Below are 21,909 nucleotides of genomic sequence, written 5' to 3'. Positions count from 1 at the left end.
TTTTTTTTTTTTAAGATTTTATTTTATTTATTTATCAAAGAGAGAGAGGGAGAGAGAGTGAGCATAGGCAGACAGAATGGCAGGCAGAGGCAGAGGGAGAAGCAGGCTCCCTGCTGAGCAAGCACCCCCCCCCCCATGTGGGACTCGACCCCAGGATGCTGGGATCATGACCTGAGCTGAAGGCAGCTGCTTAACCAACTGAGCCACCCAGGCGTCCCTATCATCTCTTCTCTACGTGTCTGTCCTGACCACAGAATACCCTCCACTAAGGCACCTCCATAGTCCCTCAGTGAAGCAAATACTGTCCAGGAGATTTTTGTTCCTTCTACGAGACAGCTCTGCAAGCCTTGCTTTTACTACTGATGACTTCCTTCTAGAAGCATTCACCCTTCTGTTGCTCTGGCAACTTTTGTCCCCACTCTACCCACCTCCCCCATTATGACTTCTCACTCGATGCTGTAGGCCCTGGGTTTATCCCCCACCCCCTTTTTTTCCCCGATCCCACACTCTCCCTAATATACCACCAGCATTTATGGTTTCAACCATGACTACTACTAGATCAGTAAGTGATCGGTTTTCTCCTCTAGATGGCAAAGAATTACTACAAACTTTCCAGCAGAGCTGTCATACTAAGATTTGTGTTCTGGGGATATCATGTATAGTATTATAAAGAATTCAGACAGCAGAGGGGTGCCTGGGTGGCTCAGTGGGTCTGACTTCAGCTCAGGTCATGATCTCAGGGTCCTGGGATCGAGCCCCACATCAGGCTCTCTGCTCAGCGGGGAGCCTGCTTCTCCTCCCTCTCTGCCTCCCTCTCTTCCTACTGTGATCTCTCTCTCTGTCAAATAAATAAAATAAAAAATCTTTAAAAAAAATTCAGACATCAGAGGGGCGCCTGGGTGGCTCAGTGGGTTAAGCCGCTGCCTTCGGCTCAGGTCATGATCTCAGGGTCCTGGGATCGAGTCCTGCATTGGGCTCTCTGCTCGGCAGGGAGCCTGCTTCCCTCTCTCTCTCTCTCTCTCTGCCTGCCTCTCCATCTACTTGTGATTTCTCTCTGTCAAATAAATAAATAAAATTAAAAAAAAAATTCAGACATCAGAAAAAGTCAGAGAAGGTTGTTGGAATTATCCACAACTGGTCAGGATTCCTGACCTAGAAAAATAATAAGGAAAAAAAGGATTTTAAAAAAGAAAAAAAAATCATATACAAAGGATATTCAGGAAGAAGAACCAATCGAGACCTGGCAACCAATGAGACAAGGCAAAGGACCGGAGGTAAGGATAAGGTAGACTTAAAAATGTGTCAACCTGGTTTATATGAAGGGATACATCTAGTCACAGAACCATGAACCTGGCCATCACCTCTGGATGAATGAGCAAGAAACAATGAGGTATGTCTACATCCAAAGTGATTGGTAAAGAGACAAAGTAAGGAGGAAAACCGGGCAATAAATACCACATATAACTAGGAAATGAGAAAATAAAATGCTAGTAGCAAAACTTCTTAGTTCTTGTTTAATATAATTCTTGTTATACTAAACGGAAAAGCCACACACATAATTAAACGAGAAGTAAAAAAAAAAAAAAATTTATGAAGAAACACCATCTTACCAGAACAGAATTATCCTATTTGTTATTGTTGGAACACCTAAGTAAGGAGGGAAAATTAAACTAAAGACATGTTAGCTAAAAACCCTTCAACTCAAACTGTCATAATATTCAGTACTTTGGAGATTTCTGATAATCGTCATGTCAAGGATTAATACGGAAGACAGATGCGGAAGGAAAAAAGGCAGGGAGGGAAGACTAAGCTTAGATGTAATGTGCTACTAAATGAACATTTATCTTTTTTACATAAAGTTCAAAGAATGGTTACTTCCATTAAATCTGTCAGTGTGACAGCTCTGCCCTTTTTTTTTTGTTTGTTTAGGAGAGAAGATATTCTTTAGTACCTGGAGTCACTGTACTGTTCTATACGAATCTGTATACTCACTTGCATCTGCACTTTGCTTCTTAGAATTTTGTCCCTTGGGTTTCAAGCCATATCCCATTTCTATGAGCACATCATCTAAGAGTTTTCCTAAAAATGGTTAAGAAAATACATCCCCATTGAGATATTATACCAAGAAGAAAAGCATAAACATGAAACAAATGAATCATAATCATGTGACCTAGAGATCATATCTATTAATACACTGGCCTATTTCGTTACCAGTTCAGTTTCTGTGTGCAAAATACTGTTAACTAATGCTCAGCCTTAAAAATTGAAGCAAAATTACCATTGTCATGTGGCAGAAAATTTTATAAAAATATTTCACCTTAAAATTCTGGATAACATGAAAGATTTAGTTGCTACCTCACTGGCAGGCTTAGTATGGCCACCATTTATAAGAAAAAAATAAGTTTAGTGTTAAACTAAGACTATTTTTTCTCAAAGTATGGCTGAAACAAGGGGTAGCCAGCATGTCATAAACTTCAAGTTCCTTGAAATACCAACTGAGGGGTTTTGGAGGGGAAAGGGTGGGGGGTGTGAACTCGGTGGTGGGTATTGCGGAGGGCATGTATTGCATGGAGCACTGGGTGTGGGTGCATAAACAATGAATTTTGGAACACTGAAAAAAAATTAAATTAAAAAAAAAAAAGAAATACCATCCAGAAGACTGAGTCATAATACAAAACAATACACAGCAAAGAAAACACTTAATTTCACTAAAGATTTAAATGAACTTTCTACCATGTCATCAACCAATAGTATGTCTCCTAAAGAAAAAGAATGATACCTTGGAAAGTGAGACACAATTATAAGCACATGGTCAGAAGTCACTTTTTGAACACACAGAAGGGATTCCGAGGGGTTTCCATCTCCACACTTAAATACTAGGCACTTACATTCTCATTACTAACCAAACGCACTTCTGTGAAGATTCTTCAAGGAAAAAGCACTCGTGGTGAAAGTATGGACCAATTCATAAGGAAACTCTTAAATTTTTCTCCATAAGTGAGTAGAAATCAGGAATGGTGATCGTAACAGCCATATCAAAAGGCTAACAGTCATCCCCACACTAAGTCAGCACCTAGCCTTTGAAGCCCCCCAGCTCCAGCACCGATGCCGATGCCGGGTCTCCGACTGACTGCCACCGGCAAGAGCAAGGTCACACCCTGAAGGACTTGCGAGGAGCTTACTTGGCCTCATTTCATGTTTCTATTTCTTCTCTGCGTAACAGCTGAAGAACTAAACACCATATTAATTGCTGCATCTACAAAACAGAGTTCGATCTTACCTGAGCTGGGCAGCATCACATCCACAGCAAAGGTAACCACTTCTTCTTTGGAAATGTCAACAATCTTTACAGAGCAGTACTGCTCCATTAACAGTGACTTAATCGTTTTGACACATTCACTGCTCCAGTTCCCCTCTGCTGGGATAACGCTGGCCACAAAACACTTTATGGCCTGAAAGATTTTACATGAGTTACTAAAAAATTAGTATTTGAAAATGATTTTTTCTAATCAGTAACATGAAGATTTTTTAAAGGTAATACATTTATCACTGAATATTTATCAGAAATCTTCCAAGAACAAATAAGCAATTTTATGGTTTTTGTACATATGTAATTATGTATTTACATATGTAATTATGTATTTTTTTACATATGTACATTATGTATGTAATTACGTAATTTTGTATCTAATTTTTGTATGTAATTTGTCTCTTGCGCTACTCTATCCATGTACGTTTCCTTTTGGGACCTGAAGCTTGAGAAATTTATGAAAGGATAACTAATTATCCCTCAAATACATATAAATTCAGGTTGCTTCCAGACAATGTATTATACATAGAAATGATTGTTTTTAAAAGAACAGATGGAGGGCGCCTGGGTGGCTCAGTGGGTTAAGCCATTGCCTTCGTCTCAGGTCATGATCTCAGGGTCCTGGGATCGAGGCCCGCATCGGGCTCTCTGCTCAGCGGGGAGCCTGCTTCCTCCTCTCTCTCTCTGCCTGCCTCTCTGCCTACTTGTAATCTCTATCTGTCAAATGAAAATAAATAAAATCTTTAAAAAAAAAAAAAAAGAACAGATGGATAAGATATCCCTAAAAAATGTGAAGTTTCTCATGTAATGAAGTATTACCTAAGGCTTCTTAAATGGATCCAAGAAAGCCAATGACATTTATCTACATTTAGTAAAAATGAGAAATATACCAATAGGTACTTTTTTATAATAACCATTACAGAACAGAGCAAGCAAATATTGTGCCCATTAAAATATTAAAGATAGGGGCGCCTGGGTGGCTCAGTGGGTTAAGCCTCTGCCTTCGGCTCAGGTCATGATCTCAGGGTCCTGGGATCGAGCCCTACATCGGGCTCTCTGCTCAGTGGGGAGCCTGCTTCCTCCTCTCTCTCTGCCTGCCTCTCTGCCTATTTGTGATCTCTGTCTGTCAAATAAATAAATAAAATCTTTAAATATATATATATATATTTATATATTAAAGACAGCTCTTTGGGGACACTATTAGGAATTCAGAAAGTAAAAAAGACTTACACATGGAGGAAATAAGTCAATGTTTCTATTTAGTTGGTGAATTCTGTTTACTGGAATTATTTCTTCATTTCCATAATCAATATATAAGACATGTGCCTTCTTCTGCAGCATATCAATATCTTGTATCATTACTCTGTTCCAGGTCTGAAAGTGAAATATAATGGTGCTCTGCTTCAAAACGGTCTCTCAGGCTTCAAAACTCTCAGCCCATCTATAGAACAGCCAAAGGAGAAACTACAGCTCTGTTCTGAGGGACTCATTTAACAGGTTAATCTTCTAACAATCTGGCTAAGAAATCCCTGAATTTGTCTACTTAGGAGACTAATGTACACACAACCACTCCCAGGTTACTCTAGCCCAGGAGACACAATGACACACTAATGCCTCAGTACAGAAGTGCATAGGCTGCAGGGCTGGCTGTCCGTCTGCACTTGGCAGAGGAGGCGCCTATCGACAGAGCTGGAGGGCTCACCCAACAAATCCATAATACCGAATGAGGAAGAGAGACAGGAATGTGACCACAGACTCTGGTTAAGCCAGCAAATGCATTATTAAAAGCTCCGGTGTCCAGCTTATATGACAAAAGTAAATTAAAACATCGTATTAAATAATTCACTTCATCAGCGGTTACCTGATCAACAGTGTACTTGGCAACACAAACTTCCCCCTTAACAGGAATGTAATCCTCCTGAGTTGTATGTGCATAGGTTTCCTTTAGACTCGCAGAAAGCTGGTTCATGTATTCTAACACTTCTGAAGAATATAACTGCACATAGAAGTCACTTGGGTGTTTGAATTCAGTAACTGTACCCTTTCAAAAGACAGAAAAGGTGCAATAATTCACTGAGAACACAAGCACATGGGAATTTCTTAAAGCTTTCTAATGAGATTTTTAAAAGGGTATTTTAAGACAGTTTTCACAATCAGTTTCATCAGTTACATTTTGTAGCTCACTTAGAAGCTCAAACTAAAAACAGGAAACAAGGAATAAAAATCTATAGTTCTTTGGATCTCTGTCTATAGAAATTAAATAACAAATACCTTTATTTCCATGGTTTTCCTGAGTTGTAGACTTCTCAAATCAGAAAACATTATTTTATCAGCACCAGTGGCTATTTCTTTAGTAACTCCAAGAGGGTAATCACCCTGGGTTTTAAAAAAACAAAACACATGAGTGAGTTACTTATACAAGCACATGTTTCCAAGCAATACTGTGGCCACCATTTGCTGGAATTCAGGCCAAAATAGCCCCTGAGGCTTGAGTAACAGAGAGATATAGTGTGTAACTCCAAGAGCCAATAAAACCCACTGTCCCTAGGCAGTTTACACAGCAGTGGGATCACTGAAGTATCAGGTGGTGGTGATGATACTGAAGTATCATCAGTGGTGATGATAATGTTGAGTTTATAAAATAAAAGGGGGGGGGGGGGGTTAGTGTTTTAAGTTTGAACTTGTTAACATTTTATAAGTATGAATATTTGAGGAAGTCAGATTTTTTTTTTTAAGTAGAAACTAGGACCAGCTAGAGAAGCCTAAAAATTATAGATGAGCTGAGCACTACTGATATTTTTCAAGTTATGAATGACTTAGCCCACAGTTACCTACATGGAAGAGAGGTCTTGGGAAAAAAAATGCTCCTTTGGTACGAGGGCAGGACACAAAGCCAGAGAATGTGTGCATGCAGGGACTAGAGAGAGGGGCTGTCTCTCAGGAATCCAAACAATTTTACACTGAGACACAGGCATCACAAGTCCTTCGGGGCAGAGTGCTGGGCACACATAATGCTCAAAAATCCCCAACAGTCACCCAATCGATCATTAAGGTGTACAGGTTATTCCACAGGAAACACAGGATTTAATAAACATTGATGCAGAGGCACCTGGCTGACTCAGTCAGACGGACCTGCAACTCCATCTGGGATCTGGAGAGTTCGAGCCCCATGTTGGGTGTGGAGATCACGTGGATAAACATTGGTGAAATGCAGAAGTGGTATTTCATTTAGCTTAAGCCCTCTTAATTTAAAAGGAAATCATTCAAAATTCACTCTAAAGACAAAAAGTACATCATACCTCATTTTTCACTTCCATGTTCTTTGTTTCAAAAGGTGACTTACTATCTTCACGTTTGTGGAAACTGAAATAAAGCAGCTGATTATAATACTTAGAGTACAGAGCCAATCAAGAGTAGGGGCCACAGTGATGTTAAATTCTCAATCATCAAAATCCAGAAGGAGAGAAACAGCTTCCTTCAGAGAGTTTCACAGTAGTAACAGAGCAAAATAGTCCAGGGCTGGCTTTGCACCAGTCTACCCTGTGGGCGAGCTCGCCTCTTCCAAAGCAACCTGATTAAAGGGACCTCTGCAGCCACAATCTCCAAGCCCCAGCTTTCTTATCTGCAAGATGTAATCCCTACACGAGCTCAATAGTTTTGAGGACCGAATGAAGTTATAGATGTGAAACTGCTTTGTATACTGGTAAATGCCATGCCACTAAGATTTTCATATTTTAAAGTCGCAATTCATGAGACACTGTGAGTGTTCTACCTTATCATAATTCAGGAAAGAACACGTGTTTAAAAGGAATTCTAAAGGTCTACTTATAGGGGCGCCTGGGTGGCTCAGTGGGTTAAGCCTCTGCCTTCGGCCCGGGTCATGGTTCCGTGGTCCTGGGATCTAGCCCCACATCGGGCTCTCTCCTTGGCAGGGAGCCTGCTTCTCCCTCTCTCTCTGCCTGCCTCTCTGCCTACTTGTGACCTCTCTGTCTCTCTCTGTCAAATAAACAGGTAAAATCTTAAAAAAAAAAAAATTATAGGGGCGCCTGGGTGGCTCAGTGGGTTAAGCTGCTGCCTTCGGCTCAGGTCATGATCTCAGGGTCCTGGGATCGAGTCCCACGTCGGGCTCTCTGCTCAGCAGGGAACCTGCTTCCCTTCCTCTCTCTCTGCCTGCCTCTCTGTCTACTTGTGATCTCTCTCTATCAAATAAATAAATAAAATCTTTAAAAAAAAAATTATAAAGGTCTACTTATTACAAACACTAAAAACTTAAAGTTCTGACTCTGAATATGTACTAATAGAATCATATTCATGGAAACTCAGTCCTGAATTTGTAAGCTCTTCATTTCAAATTTGCATCCTTTATGTTACCACCTCAGTAAATAAAAGTGACAACTTCTACATAGTTATGGCCTGCTAACCTCATTTGATTCTTACACTATCAAAAATAAAGCCCGTTTAAATATTCCCTAGTGAATAAAAGAAATCATGCTTACTTTTGTTGAACAGGTTTGCACACGATGCTGTGTGCGGACCAGTCCCTTCTCTGGCACGCTGTGGAGCAGTAGTAGGTCTGCTTGCACTGTGAGCACCTCAGCGATCCTACAGAACACAGCCCGTAAAATCACCAGTGTTTTATTCCAAGTATTTGTTGCTGAGAGCAAGACATTTTCAAAGACCAGACATACCAATCACCATTCTATTAATCACATCAGGAAGATTACTTGAAGAGGATGATGATGTTTTTGATTAGGCATTAAGATTAAATTTTTAAAGCTCTCTCAGATTGCAAATAGGAATGCAAAGATGAAAATGAAAGGTGGGACAGACTGAAAACATGACTGACTTTCCTAAAGTAGAGCCCAGAACACATTATAAAAGGCACAATCAAAGGAAACAGAAAGTGTGTGGTTGTGAAAACAAACTTGCGCAAGCAAACTCTGACACGGCTTATTACCTCGCGCTGTTAGAAAAAAAATACAAGACAAAAAACCAATGAAGAGAATCACATCCAGAAAAACCCAGAAGTTTTTTAAATAAAGTACTAAAAAAAAACCTATGAATATACAGGCAGAAAAAAAAAAAAAAACCCACATAAAAAAACAACAACAACCAAAAAAAACCAGGCTGGCCTCAAATGGTTCTACTCAAAAGAAAAAAAAAAGCTAAATGTCCAAGTGGCCAGTAAGCATGTGAAATACTGCTCAAGATCACTCACGGGTCATGAGGGAAATAGAACTTAAAAGCACACTGCAGGGGCGCCTGGGTGGCTCAGTGGGTTAAGCCGTTGCCTTCGGCTCAGGTCATGATCTCAGGGTCCTGGGATCGAGTCCCGCATCGGGCTCTCTGCTCGGCAGGGAGCCTGCTTCCTCCTCTCTCTCTCTGCTTACCTCTCTGCCTGCTTGTGATCTCTGTCTGTCAAATAAAAAATAAAATCTTTAAAAAAATAAATAAATAAAAATAAAAGCACACTGCAATACCAGTACACACCCACGAGGAGGGCTAACGTTGAAAAGACCAGCAGCACCGAATGACAGTAATGTGGAGCACAAAACTCACTATCACTGGGAAGGCAGAACAGGATAACTACTCAGGAAAATGGCTTGGCTGTTTCCTCTAAACTTATATACCTACCCTTTGACTCAGCAATTATACTCCTAGGTATGTACCCAAGAGAAAGGGAAATATATATCCTCATAAGGACTTGTGAAAAAGCATGGAAAGAGCTCTATTTATAATAACCAAAAGCTAAACACAAGCAAAACTGTTCAACAAAAAACCAGATACACTGTGATAGAATCGTATAACTACTATTTGGCACCAAAAAATAGTGTATGTAGACCATATTAATACTAAAAATATTATTCTAAATGAAAAAAAAAGCTTCACACAAAAGAATCAAGATTCCATTTTTATGAAGTTCTAAAACTGGCAAAATTAATTTACAGTTCAATTAAAAAAACCACTGTGGTTGCCTCTCGTGGCCATAGAGATTGGAAGGAGCTAGAAGGGAACTTTCTAAGAAGATAGAAATATTCTGTCTTGATAAGCATGTGAGTTTGTGCATCCCAGTGCATGTAAATTTTTTCACAAACAAAACTATGGGAAATAATAATCGGGTAAGGAAGCAGCAAGAGTGGAAAAGTATGGATGAACAACTGTAGAATGCCAGTGGCTGCTGAAGCAGAGAGATGGGTATAGAGCAGGTACAATATTCTGTTCATACTTACTATGTTTTAAACTTTCCATAGTAAAAATATTTTTCAAATGTGTGAAAAAATAATCCAGACATGTTAGGGAAATATGCTTACCAAACAAGCCACAGCGATGGCAAGTTGTTGACCGAAAAGAAGGTCCTAAGGAGTTGAAGAGTGCTGAATTATTTATGGACAAGGAATTCTCAACCAACTTGTGTATTTTTTTTGACTTTGCAGGAGGCACGTTATTGCTAGGCTTCTATTAAGAAAAGAGAATAGCAATATTAAAACTTGGTAGTAGTTTTTTTTTTAATACTGTATTTGGGATTTCCTCTTCTGGACAGATAAAAAAGATGCACCTTTCCCTAGTCCTCCTATTACATGCTACTAAAAACCCAGACTTATAATATAAACAAACATAAGCTGACTTTGACAAGAGGGCAGCAGACAGGCTAGGAAATTTGGGGCCCAGAGAAGAACAAGACAATGAGTTCCAGAGTTTTCTTTTTGCCTCACGTATTTCAGACACGGTGCTGGAGAAGCCAGCAACCCAAAATGCCAAACAGTACAGACAATAAAAGCCCCAACAGAAAGTATCCTCTCTTGAGCTAAAGACCAAGAAATGGGCATCCCAGCAATACAGAAAACCAGTAACTGTTCTACCCTAGACAAATACCACAGTAAAAACTGTGGCCCTGTTCTAGAGTAGGGTGCTGGCGTTTCATCCCTAGGAGTCTCCCCCGGAACCCGGACTTTCACCCAACAGGTAGGAGTGTTCCTCCTACCCCAACCACCTTTACTGGGGAGGTAGAAGAGGACTCCCAGTGGACAATCAGGACTTTTTAACCACTGTTCAAAAGTAATTAGTGTCTCCCAAATCTTCCCCTCTAATTCTCCTCTCTGACCTACCTACTCTCTCCCCACTCCATCCCACTCCTTTATCAGTAAAGAGGCACTCATCACTTCTGGCAAGGAGGAGGTATCACATGAGGCCTACCTGGAAGCTGGAACTCCCACCCTCACCCAAGGGCAAGGGAGGCACCTCCTTCAGTGCCAGCTCAGGCTGACTGAAGAACCTGGACATCTACTCCCACCCAGCAGCACCCACCCTCTGATGTAGGGTCAGAGGAAGCTAGCTAAAAAGGAAGTTTAAATAAGATACAGAATTTTATTAACATAATACCCCAAATGTGCTAGTTTCAATATGAAATCACTTGTCTTATTTAGAAAAAGGGAAATCACAACTGAATTAAAAAAAAAAAAAAGCCAACATCAAGACAACAGAGAAGTTTGACAAACATTTTAAAGGAGCCATCAATAGTTCAGTAAGCAATTAGGAGCACAATTGAAACAAATGTAAAGAGTCCCAGTGAAGAAACAGAAGATATAAAGAAGAACCAAATGGAAGTTTCACAACTGGAAAGCAAAATAACAAGGAATGTTATTTTGGGGTGAGGGATGCCATGCCAAAATGGAGAGAACAGAGGAAAGGCTCAGTAAACTTGAAGACTGAACAACAGAAATTACCTAACCTAAGAAGAGAGAAAAAACAAAATGGAGAAAAAACTAAATAAACAGAGCCTCAGAGACCTATGGGACTATAACAAAATATTTAACATTCATGTCTTTGGAGTCCCAGGAGAGAAAAAAAGTCAGGGTGAAGAAGTTCTTTTTTTTTTTTTTTTTTTTTTTAAGATTTTATTTATTTATTTGACAGATCACAAGGAGGCAAGAGGCAGGCAGAGAGAGAGGAAGGGAAGCAGGCTCCCTGTTGAGCAGAGAGCCCGATGTGGGGCTGGATCTCAGGACCCTGGGATCATAACCTGAGCTAAAGGCAGAGGCTTTAACCCACTGAGGCACCCAGGCACCCCCAAAGAAGTTCTTAAATAAAAAATGCCCCAGACTTACAATATTTGGCAAAAGATATAAATCTACAAATTCATGTTGAGCAAGTCCCTGACCAAATCAAAGAAATCCACACCAAGACTCACGTAGTCAAACTTCTTCAAGCTAAAGACAAAAAAAGTTAAAAGCAGAGAGAGGAAAAGGACATTTTACTTACAGGGGGAAAAGTAATTCAGAAGAAAATAGATTTCTCAAAATATACCCTGGAGAGCAGAAGAAAATAATACAACATTTTAAAGTATCCTGCAGGAGTAAAGAAGAAATAGAAACCAAGACATTCTTAAATGAAAGAAAACTAAGAATTTGTCACCAGCAGACTTAAAGAATGGCTAAAGGACGTTCTCTAAACATAAAGGAAATAAAGGAATGCTGGAACGAAAGGAAAGGAAGAACACATTAAATAAAATACAATAAGCACAATAGACTTAACAGAAAAAAATTGAAGCAAAATGAAACTGAAAAGAGAAAAAGACAATATATAATTATAGAGACCTTAATATCCTTATCTCAACAATTAGTAGACCTACATTGAAAATCACCAAGAATACAAAAGAACTTGAGATCCCCATCAACCAAGGGATTCTGTTAGACATTTATAGATCATTCTACCCAACCATAAAATGGACATTCTTTTCAAGTGCTAAAGAACATATACTAAGACAACACATGGGGCCATAAAGAAAAGCTCAACAAATTTAAATCACACAGAGTAGATTTTTCAACAACAGTGGACTCAAACTAGAAATAAGTAACAAGAGTAATTAATAATCTTCAAACATTTGAAAACAATAGAGTTCTAAACAACTCATGAGTCAAAGAGGAGGTCTCAAAAGAAATTAAAAAAAAAAGTTGAACTAAAAGAAAATGAAAACATAACAAATCAAAATTTGTAAGACACAGTTAAAACATTGCCAAGAGGTAAATTCATAGCACTAAGTTCACACACTAGAAAAGAGGGAAAGTTTCAAATAATCTAAATTCTCATCTTAAGAATCTAAAAAAGTAAGAAAAAAATGCCAAAAGCAAACAGAAGCAAGGAAACAAAGATAAAAGGAGAAATCAATGAAATTAAAAAACAAAAACGTAGAGAAAAAAAAAATCAATGAAACAAAGACCTGGTTCTTTGATAGGACCAAAAAAGGGGCACCTGGGTGGCTCAGGTGGTTAAGCATTGGACTTCAGATCAGGTCATGATCTCTGGGTCCTGAGATCAAAACCAGGTCGGCTCCCTGCTCAGCAGAGAGACAGCTTCTCCTTAGACCCCCTCAACCCTCTTCCCCCCACCAATGGAATAAATACGTCTAATTTTTGACAAAAGTGCAAAAGCAATTCAGTGGAGGAAATAGAGCATTTTTAACAAATGGTGGAGAAATTAAAAGAAAACAAAACAAAAAGACCTTCAAATTAACTCAAAGTGGACCACAAAGCTAAAGGTAAAATTATAAAACTTTTTGGGAATAATGCCCCAAATTTTCTGGATCTGAAGTAGCAAAGAATTTCTAGTCTTGACACCAAAAGCAAAATCTATAAAAGAAAAAGTGGTCAAGACATCATTAAAATTAAAAAACATTTGCTCTGCCAAACACCTTGCCTGATAAGAGATTGAAGACAAGCTATAGACTGGGAGAAATCATTAGTGAATCACACATATTTGACAAAATGACTAGAACCTGGAACATATAAAGAACTTTCAAAACTGAGCAGTTAAAAAAAAAATCCAAATCAGAAAATGGACAAAAGACATGAGTAAACATATCAAAAATGAAATAGAAATGGCAACTATGCACATGAGAAAGTGTTTATCAGTAGCCATCAGGGGAACACAATTTAAAACTACTACATAATATCAACATGTGTCTATAAGACTGGGGACAATAAAACCACCGCCAGCACCACATGCTGGTGTGACACTGCAGATATTCTCAGTGGGAAAGTCCAATAGTATAGCTCTTCTGGAAAATGCTTTGGTAGCTTCTTAAAAAACTCAATATGCAATACTCCATGACCCAGAAATTGCACTCCTGGGCATTTATCCCAGAGGAGAAACAAACAGAAACAAAAAATTTCTGTTCACATCAACCTTGCACATGGAGTTTTGTAAATTTTAACTGTGATAGCCAAGAACTGGAAACCCTGCAGGTTCACTTGAGAATGTGAATGTTAAACCACAGACTACTTTTCAGCAATAAAAAAACAACTACGGATACAACAAACCCTAGATGAATATCCACAGAATTACACTGAATGAATTTATCCAATCCCAAAAAGTTACATTCTGTAGGATTCCATTTATATAACATCCTTAAAATGACAAAACTCTCCATGTGGATTAGATTTGTAGCCTCCATGGATTAAGGAGGTGGTAGGGGCAAGAGGGAAATGGTATTACCATAAAAAAGCATGTAAGGGAAAGATGCAAATGTTCTGTATCTTGACAGTATCACTGTCAACATCCTTGTTACCATATTATACTAAATTCTGTAGCACATCGCACAGGGAGAAACTCAAAGAGCTACACAGGATCTGTATTTTCTCTGCACGTCATTGCAGGGCTGCACTAACAGTGGCACGGCATACTGTAATTACGTCAACAGAACTGAATTTTTTTTTTTTTTAAAGATATTAGGATGAAGAAAAGGAAGCTTCACCTTCAATAACATCTGAAAATTGAGTAGTTCTTCACAATATAAAATATGTTTAGAATCTTTTACACCCAAACAAAAACACAAAATAGAAAACAAACAGAAAACCTTACACTATTTACTTCTTTGGGTGGTGAATTGTTTCCGGCATTTAATGGGGACACGGAGTTTCCTGGAGAGAGAAAACATAAAGAGCCAAATATTACTTTATTCCTGAAAATGTACAAAACCATAATTAGATATTCAAATAATAAAGATATACTATAATAGCCTTAAGCCTACACTACAAATAAACAACAACTTACTTTTCCTAATGAAAAATAAGGAGATTTGTTTGAACATTCCTTAATTGCTATTCCTCTTGTAAATTTTTCTCCATTCACCGAGGCAGCAATTCTCAGATTTTTTTGAACCTCAGACTCATTTACACACTTAAGAAATTGCGAACCTCAGAGAGATTTTGTTTATATGGCCTATGTGTCTCAATACTTACCTATATTAGAAATTAAAGGGTGCTTGGCTGACTCAGTAGAGCGTGTGACTTTTTTTTTTTCTTTTTAAAGATTTTATTTATCTATTTGACAGACAGAGATCACAAGTTGGCAGAGAGGCAGGCAGAGAGGGAGGAAGGGAAGCAGGCTCCCTGCTGAGCAGAGAGCCTGACGTGGGGCTCGATCCTAGGACCCCAAGACCATGACCCCAGCCAAAGACAGAGGCCTCAACCCACTGAGCCACCCAGGTGCCCCGAGCATGTGACTCTTGATCTAAGGGTCATGAATTCAAGCCCCACATTGGGCATAAAGCTTACTTAAAAAAAAAAAATAAGTAAGGACACATGGTGGCTCAGTGGCTAAACATCCAACTCTTGATTTTGACTTGGATCATGATCTCAGGGTCCTGAGACTGAGCCCTGTGAGGGCTCTGGGCTGGATATGGAGCCTGTTTAAAATTCTCTCTCTCCCTCTGTCCCTCTTCCCCCTAAAAACTGTTAAAAAGAAATTAAAAATTAGTTTTAAAAATTAAAAGTTTATTTAAAAATAAATGCACTACATTGACATGATTTTTGTATGTAAAACACTACATTTTCAAAAGCAAAAAAAAAATTGTGAGAAGAGTAGCACTGTTGTACATTTTTGTAATGTTTGGTTTAAATCATGATCGTTGGATTCACATACCTGTTTTTGCATTCAATCCCTTGTGTTGTTTTGGTTGAAGCATATGAATAAAATCTGGCCTCGCACAGATACATGGTTGCAAAAAACGAGTATTTAACGGCTTTCTCAGGTAATTATGGATGTTTTCCTTTAACATCATGCCAAAACTCAAGTGGTAGTTTGAGGGGTAATTGCAATGAGGAATCTAAAACTTTTTCATAATGTGACATTGGAATCCATTGATTGATCCTGCACTTTGAGTGGATTTTTACCCATGAGTGACTGTGCAACATGAGGCATTGGTCATTTGGAGAAGAATGAGAAACTCTTGAGTTATACAGATCTTTCAATTGTCGACAGATTCCATTACAAAATATTTTAAAATTCATGTGTTATTTAGTATCACCAGGCACCTCCCCAGGAAAGTCCAAGTATCGAGAAGCTGTCATGGCAGAGTGGCAGATATGCATTTCCTGAAATTCTCATTTTGCTCAAAAGCTTGAATTTTATCATTAGCAACAAAATACTGTCAGGTGTTTTCCTTGAAGTAATAGGTTCACTTTATTCATTTTTGAGAAAATGAATGCCAGATACGTAAATCTGAATAACCAGAATTTTTCATTCTTTTCAAGTAAAAAATGATGTTCCAAGAAAAAAGTTTCCATACAGCCTATAGCTCTGTCACATACATGCTTTTCATACTTCCTATGAAGCAGAAGTTAGGGGTAATTCCCATTTTGTTACACAAAATACTAAAAATATGTGTACACAGGTGTCAAGATTTGTCAAGGACAGCCCTGAGTAAGGCATTTCTGGTTTTGTTTTAACCTCAAGTTCATAGCAATGAAAATACCCAATTACCACTAGCCCAAGTAGGTAGGAGCTAATGAGGCATTAATGATAATGGCATTAATGGTTTACCTTTGCTTCTGCATCATTGGTGTAAAGTCAGCCCAACAAAAAAGGCAAATGACATTTTAGTATTATCGGGAAAATAGTTTCGACCTCTTGGGAAACCTCAGAGGCCCAAGGGCCATGCACCAGAACCACATCACCATAACATTAAAAGATCACATATGATATACGTTCACCCAGTGCTCCCCCAACTTCAAAACCAGGTTTTTGGAATTAGGACTAAAGGAACAACTTTTTAAAAATCTGATGAAACAATATAATGTCTTATGTGTATCTTTGTGACAGATTGTGTATCTCAAATGCAAATTATGCAATTTACATAGTATTTTTTAAACATGGCCAATCTTTAAAAAGGCAGAGGATGTCCTTTCTACATTCCTTGTATGGTTCTCCCATTGTGGGGGGAAGCTCCTCTGTAGATTCATGTGATGAATCTAGTCAAAGGAAGTTATTTGGCACCTGGCTTTTCCTTCTAAACCTTTAAATGCAAATACTGTAAGGTAGCTATTTAGTTGTTTTGTTAATAGCACATGGGTGTGTGATCACGTACCTGTGATAAGCCAAAGAAACCATCAGAATCAAGAAGTAATAAGCCTGTAGTTTTCACTTACCTGTTGACAACGTCTTCCTGTCTCCTTTGGATCCAACCACCTCTCCATTGATGCTGTTAGGGTTTGAAGATACTGAATTGTCTTCCTGACTAGCCAAATACGGTTTGGTTTGCTCACAAAGCAAAAAACTGTTTTTTTTATTTCCATTCTCTGGACTTTTCAACCGGAAATTAGGGTGGTTAGCATGTGCTCCAGGACTTCTTAAAGAATCATGTGGCGGAAGCTTGTTTTCATTTTTCTCAAAATTAAATGGCTCTGTCATCTTACAAGTAGATGACTCCAAATTATTTCTTGACATCATAGTATGTGGCAATTTAACATTCACAGAAGCCTATGGGAAGAAGTGCATTTAAAAGGCAATTTTTAATTACAAAAGTAGAAGCATCGCAGTCCCTTCTTATGTAACAAGTAAGGCTCATCAAAGCAGAGGTAACCTTGATATCAGATCCTGGCCTAAAAGCAAAAGGAACAGAGTCTCTATCTCAGTAAGTACAAACTCCCAAGTTGCACACAATTCAACCACAGACAAAAGGCTAACTCAAGAGACATCAAAAGAGTCATCTCAGAGTTCGACACCATTTTTTACTTTAAAAAGCTTCTGAAACAACAGGAATAAAAAAGGACTTGCATGTTTTAAGAGAAATATTTCTAAGCCAGAGCATGCAACTTAACAGTCTGATACAATGAGGATATTGTCTTCATCGGGTCATCACCTACCTTTCCAGCCTCTCAGAATCCCTCTATCTGCTCCTACTTGAGACACTGAGATCTTGAATATGCTGAGCCCAGCTCTCAGTGCCTCTACCTTCCTCACTGGCCTGGCAAAGTCCTTCCTTCCTAGGCACCCTTCACGGTTTGCCTCAGCTGACCTCTGTTTGGTCTGTATTCCCCCAGCCCTCTGCTTGATCATCTCCAACTTAGCTTCCATAAACTGTAATTTATATCTACTCCTTTTAAGGACTGCATGCACCTTTCTCTGAAAATAAGGTACATGTATTGTTACAAAGTGCCTCTGAGAAACCTCTCTCCAGACTTGATGCTAGCTTGTTTTTTTCCCATTACTCTTAAAGAATACTAAGTGTCCTGCCTAAGGGAAGTAATAAAAGTGGACAAACAACTTTTCTTTGTGAGGCTGTGACCTACAGCTTTGTACACAGACCTCAAGTAACACTGCCTATTGTCCCAAAACTATTCAGTTTTGAGAGGAGGGGAAGCCACAGAAAGCTAAACTGGTGTGAGTAGTATCTAAAGATTAACACTGTTTTAAAGGGAAAACAAAAATAAAGGGAAAACAAAAATATAGCAGAAACATCTTCCCTCCTGGTGACCTAAAATTTCTGTATCATTTTTTGCTTTAAATTAGGCCTAGCCTAATCTGTGACAATACAGAAAAGAGAATGAAATAATAAAAAAAAATACATATGCACACTCAAAGCGTGGGGGTTGGGGAGGGGGACTCTCAGTGGGCCAGATCCTGAGAAGATCCCTAACTAAAGGGTGCAGATGGGCAGTTATGGGAGATCCTACAGCCACTGGGGAAAGCGCACAGTTGACAGTAAGCACATCCTCCCACGGCTCAGACTGGGTGGGAATGAGATTGTTGGGCTCGGTAAGAGACAAATTCTGTGAAGTTACATAAGAACTTAATTTTCAGGGGAAACTGGGTGGGGCTAGGAATACTGAGTAACAGACAATTTACAAGAAATATAAACAATGCACATTAAGATACTAGGGGAACTACGAGAACAAAAACAAGGTATAATTTTTAAAATTACAGAAGAAAAATCTCAGTCTAACAAAAAAGAAAAAAAAGAAAGATTCAAGCATGGTCAATGGAAAACACCAAATAAGATGCCGGAACCAAACCCAAGCAATCCAATTATCAATGATTTAGTCTCAATTAAGAGAGAAAACGAGCTTTGCGCAGTGGCAGTATCGTAGCCAATGAGGTTTATCCGAGGCGCGATTACTGCTAATTGAAAGAGAGAAAACGAGGGAGAAAAACATCCTGCTAGAGGTTATGCACAACAGGCACACATAAAATTTATGGCAAGTTTGGAAATAATAGAATTAAAACATGTGCTATGCAAATAATTTTAAAAAGGTGAAATATGAATACTGATAGCTGATAAAAGAGAATTCAACTGGGACAAAGATTTTTTACATGTATGAAAGAAACACCCGAGGAGAGAGCACACCCAAGAATCAGTGCATCACAATGTCCTCAGATCTATAAAACAAAAACTGATTGAGGGAGGAGAAATTTAGGCCACAGTAAATATACACCTGCCTTACACACTTGTCAACAGACAGAAAACGAGTGCTATTTTAATACCACGATAAACTTGATCTACTAAGGACCAATACAATCAAGAGCATTCATTTTTCCAACACTGGGCATACATCGAACTAGAAAAGTCACCTCCACGGACTCCAGAAACACTAATGCCAAGCAAAAACACGTTCACTTACCAAATCTCCACCTCAAGTTTTGCTTCCCAGAGAATCAGCCTACAACAACCACATGAGCAGGTGAAGGGTTTCGGTTTAGTTTTTTAACGTGGTAAAATATCACAAAGAAAATAGCAAACATGACTATATAAAACAATTACAAAAAATAGCAAGCAGCCAGAAAATGAAGATTAATGCACAGATGTAAAACTCTATATCAAAATTTTTAAAAAATGGGATAAATAGTAAAAACATTCAGATACTACAGCGATGTGACTTAACCCAAAGGCCGTCTTCTACCTCTGATTTTGCTAGCTTGAGTTAGAGATAACGCTGGCCATAATCATTCTCCTGAGCAGAATTTCTCCTAGCAGAATTTCTCAGAAAGCTCTGTCCTTTCCTGATGAACAGGAACAGATTTGGCTGCAGGATCTTTCACCCCTTTCTTCCTTTAATGCAATCAGGAATCAATAAGCAAAAAAGAAGAATGCACACCCTAAGGATGGTAGAGTGGAAAAGGCAAAGCACCTGATGTCTCTGTCAGTATCCCTGAGTCACCAGCCCTGATTGGCCGATGCAGACTCACTGTGACATCAAATAAACCCATGAATTCTGTTATTTGCAGCCCAACAGATACAGATATCAATAAAATGTGAGCAAAAGGCATGAACAGAATGCACAGAGAATGAAGATTAGTTGATAAACATAAGGGGGAAAGCATTCAACCTCATTTGTAATTTAAAAAATCAAATTAAATAATTATATATTATTTTCTGTCCAGCATGGGTGTGATTAAAAAGGACACTCCCATTGGGCCCCTGGGTGGCAAAGTTGCTTAAGTGACAAACACTTTTTTTTTTTTTAAAGATTTTATTTATTTATTTGACAGACAGAGATCACAAGTAGGCAGAGAGGCAGGCAGAGAGAGAGAGAGAGAAGCAGGCTTCCTGCGGAGCAGAGAGCCCGATGCGGGTCTCGATCCCAGGACCCTGAAATCATGACCCGAGCCGAAGGCAGCAGCCCAAACCACTGAGCCACCCAGGCGCCCCTTAAGTGACAAACTCTTGATTTCAGCTCAGGTCACCATCCCGGGAGCCTGCATCTCTCTCTCCCTCTGCCTCTCCCCCCTGCTCATGCCCTCTCTTCCTTTCTCAAATAAATAAAACCTTTTAAAAAAGTAAAGATAAAATCTTTGAAAAATAAAACAAAATTCCTTTGCATGGAATATAAATTTGTATGCTTTTATGGGGAGACAATTTGGATATACATACATATACACACCTACATGTGTGTAGGTCTATAAATAGATACATATTCTTAAGGTATGTATGCATTCTTTTCATTTTTATTATTTATTTATTTTAGAGAGAGAGAGAGACGTGCATGAGCAGAAAGGGCAGAGCAAAAGAGAATCTCAAGTAGACTCCATGCTGAGCACGGAGTTTGACAAGGGGCCTCATGACCCGAGCTGCAACCAAGAGTGGGACACTTAACTGACTATGCCACCCAGGCACGCCAAGTGTACATGTATTCTTAAAAATATTCTAGCCATTTACCTGGTAAATCTATACCTAGAAATCATCCCATTAAAATAACCCTAACAATGGGGTGCCTGACTGGCACAAGTCAGTTAAGCACCCAGCTCTTAATTTCAGCTCAGGTCATGATCTCAGTGTTGTGGAGATCAAGCCAAGTGTCAGCTTAAGACTCCCTCCCTGTCACTCTGTCCCTCTGCCCACTCCTCCTCTCTCTTTCAAAATAAGTAAATAAATTAAAAATAAAAATAATAATAATGATCCTGAACATCAAAAAATCCTATTTAAAATAATGAAAAAAATTGAGAAAGAAGTTAACTGTGATATCTCTACTAGATAGATTAACACTACCATTTATAATCTTAGCTTTCGGGGCACCTGGGTGCCTCAGTGGGTTAAGGTCTCAGGGTCCTGGGATCAAGCCCCGCATCAGGCTCTCTGCTCAGTGGGGAGCCTGTTTCCTCCTCTCTCCCTGACTGCCTCTCTGACTACTTGTAATCTCTATCAAATGAATAAATAAAATCTTAAAAACCAGAATCTTAGCTTTCAAAAACATTATAAAATGTCTAAGAACAGGAAATGAAAAATCAGAAACATTGTATAATAACTGTAATAAATAAATAACCTCTCCATATAAGCAAGGTCAATGAAATACATCAAATTTTAAATGAGTGTTATGGGGTAAAGGAGATTGACAAAAGGAATCTTTTTTATAGTCTATTTCATTTTCAAATTTTGTTGGTTTTTTTTTTTTCCTAAAGATTTTATTTATTCAACAAAGAAAGAGAGAGAGTGTGCGTGCTCAAGAGTGTGCAAACATTGGGGTGCCTGGGTGGCTCAGTGGGTTAAACCTCTGCCTTCGTCTCAGGTCATGATCTCAGGGTCCTGGGATTGAACCCCACATGGGGCTTTCTGCTCAGAAGGGAGCCTGCTTCCCCCCTCTCGGCCTGCCTCTCTGCCTACTTGTGATCTATCAAACAAATATATAAAATCTTAAAAAAGAAAAGAAAAGAGTGTGCAAGCACAAGCAGAGGGAGGGAGAGAGGGAGAGGGAGAAGCAGACTCCCTACTGAGCAGGGAACCTGATTCTGGGCTCCATCCCAGAACCCTGGGATCATGACCGATGCCGAAGTCAGATGCTTAACTGACTGAACCACCCAGGTGTTCCTCAAATTATGGTTTGGTTTTT

The 21,909-nt window shown here is 39.0% G+C and overlaps 1 protein-coding gene and 1 pseudogene across 1 annotated transcript in view; one reads left to right on the top strand and one right to left on the bottom strand.

Annotated features, from left to right (window-relative positions):
* TDRD1 (tudor domain containing 1) overlaps positions 1-17,058 on the bottom strand; it is a 36,710-nt gene extending 19,652 nt beyond the window's left edge. Inside the window, exons 1-10 of the mRNA XM_059395929.1 lie at positions 16,735-17,058; positions 14,168-14,226; positions 9,622-9,766; positions 7,807-7,912; positions 6,610-6,673; positions 5,582-5,686; positions 5,172-5,351; positions 4,541-4,684; positions 3,281-3,452; positions 1,993-2,079 (exon numbers count right to left, since the gene is read on the bottom strand). Of these exons, the coding sequence (XP_059251912.1) occupies positions 1,993-2,079; positions 3,281-3,452; positions 4,541-4,684; positions 5,172-5,351; positions 5,582-5,686; positions 6,610-6,673; positions 7,807-7,912; positions 9,622-9,766; positions 14,168-14,226; positions 16,735-17,035 (1,363 nt within the window). The 5' untranslated portion in view covers positions 17,036-17,058. The remainder of the gene's footprint in view (positions 1-1,992; positions 2,080-3,280; positions 3,453-4,540; positions 4,685-5,171; positions 5,352-5,581; positions 5,687-6,609; positions 6,674-7,806; positions 7,913-9,621; positions 9,767-14,167; positions 14,227-16,734) is intronic.
* Positions 17,059-18,649: 1,591 nt separating this feature from the next.
* Positions 18,650-18,807, top strand: LOC132016954 (U4 spliceosomal RNA; annotated as a pseudogene).
* Positions 18,808-21,909: the final 3,102 nt, after the last annotated feature.

The sequence above is a fragment of the Mustela nigripes genome, chromosome 4 (assembly GCF_022355385.1).
Source record: "Mustela nigripes isolate SB6536 chromosome 4, MUSNIG.SB6536, whole genome shotgun sequence".
NCBI lineage: Eukaryota > Metazoa > Chordata > Mammalia > Carnivora > Mustelidae > Mustela > Mustela nigripes.
The sequence above is the reverse complement of the archived record's forward strand: the minus strand, read 5'-3'. Positions and strand labels throughout refer to the sequence as shown.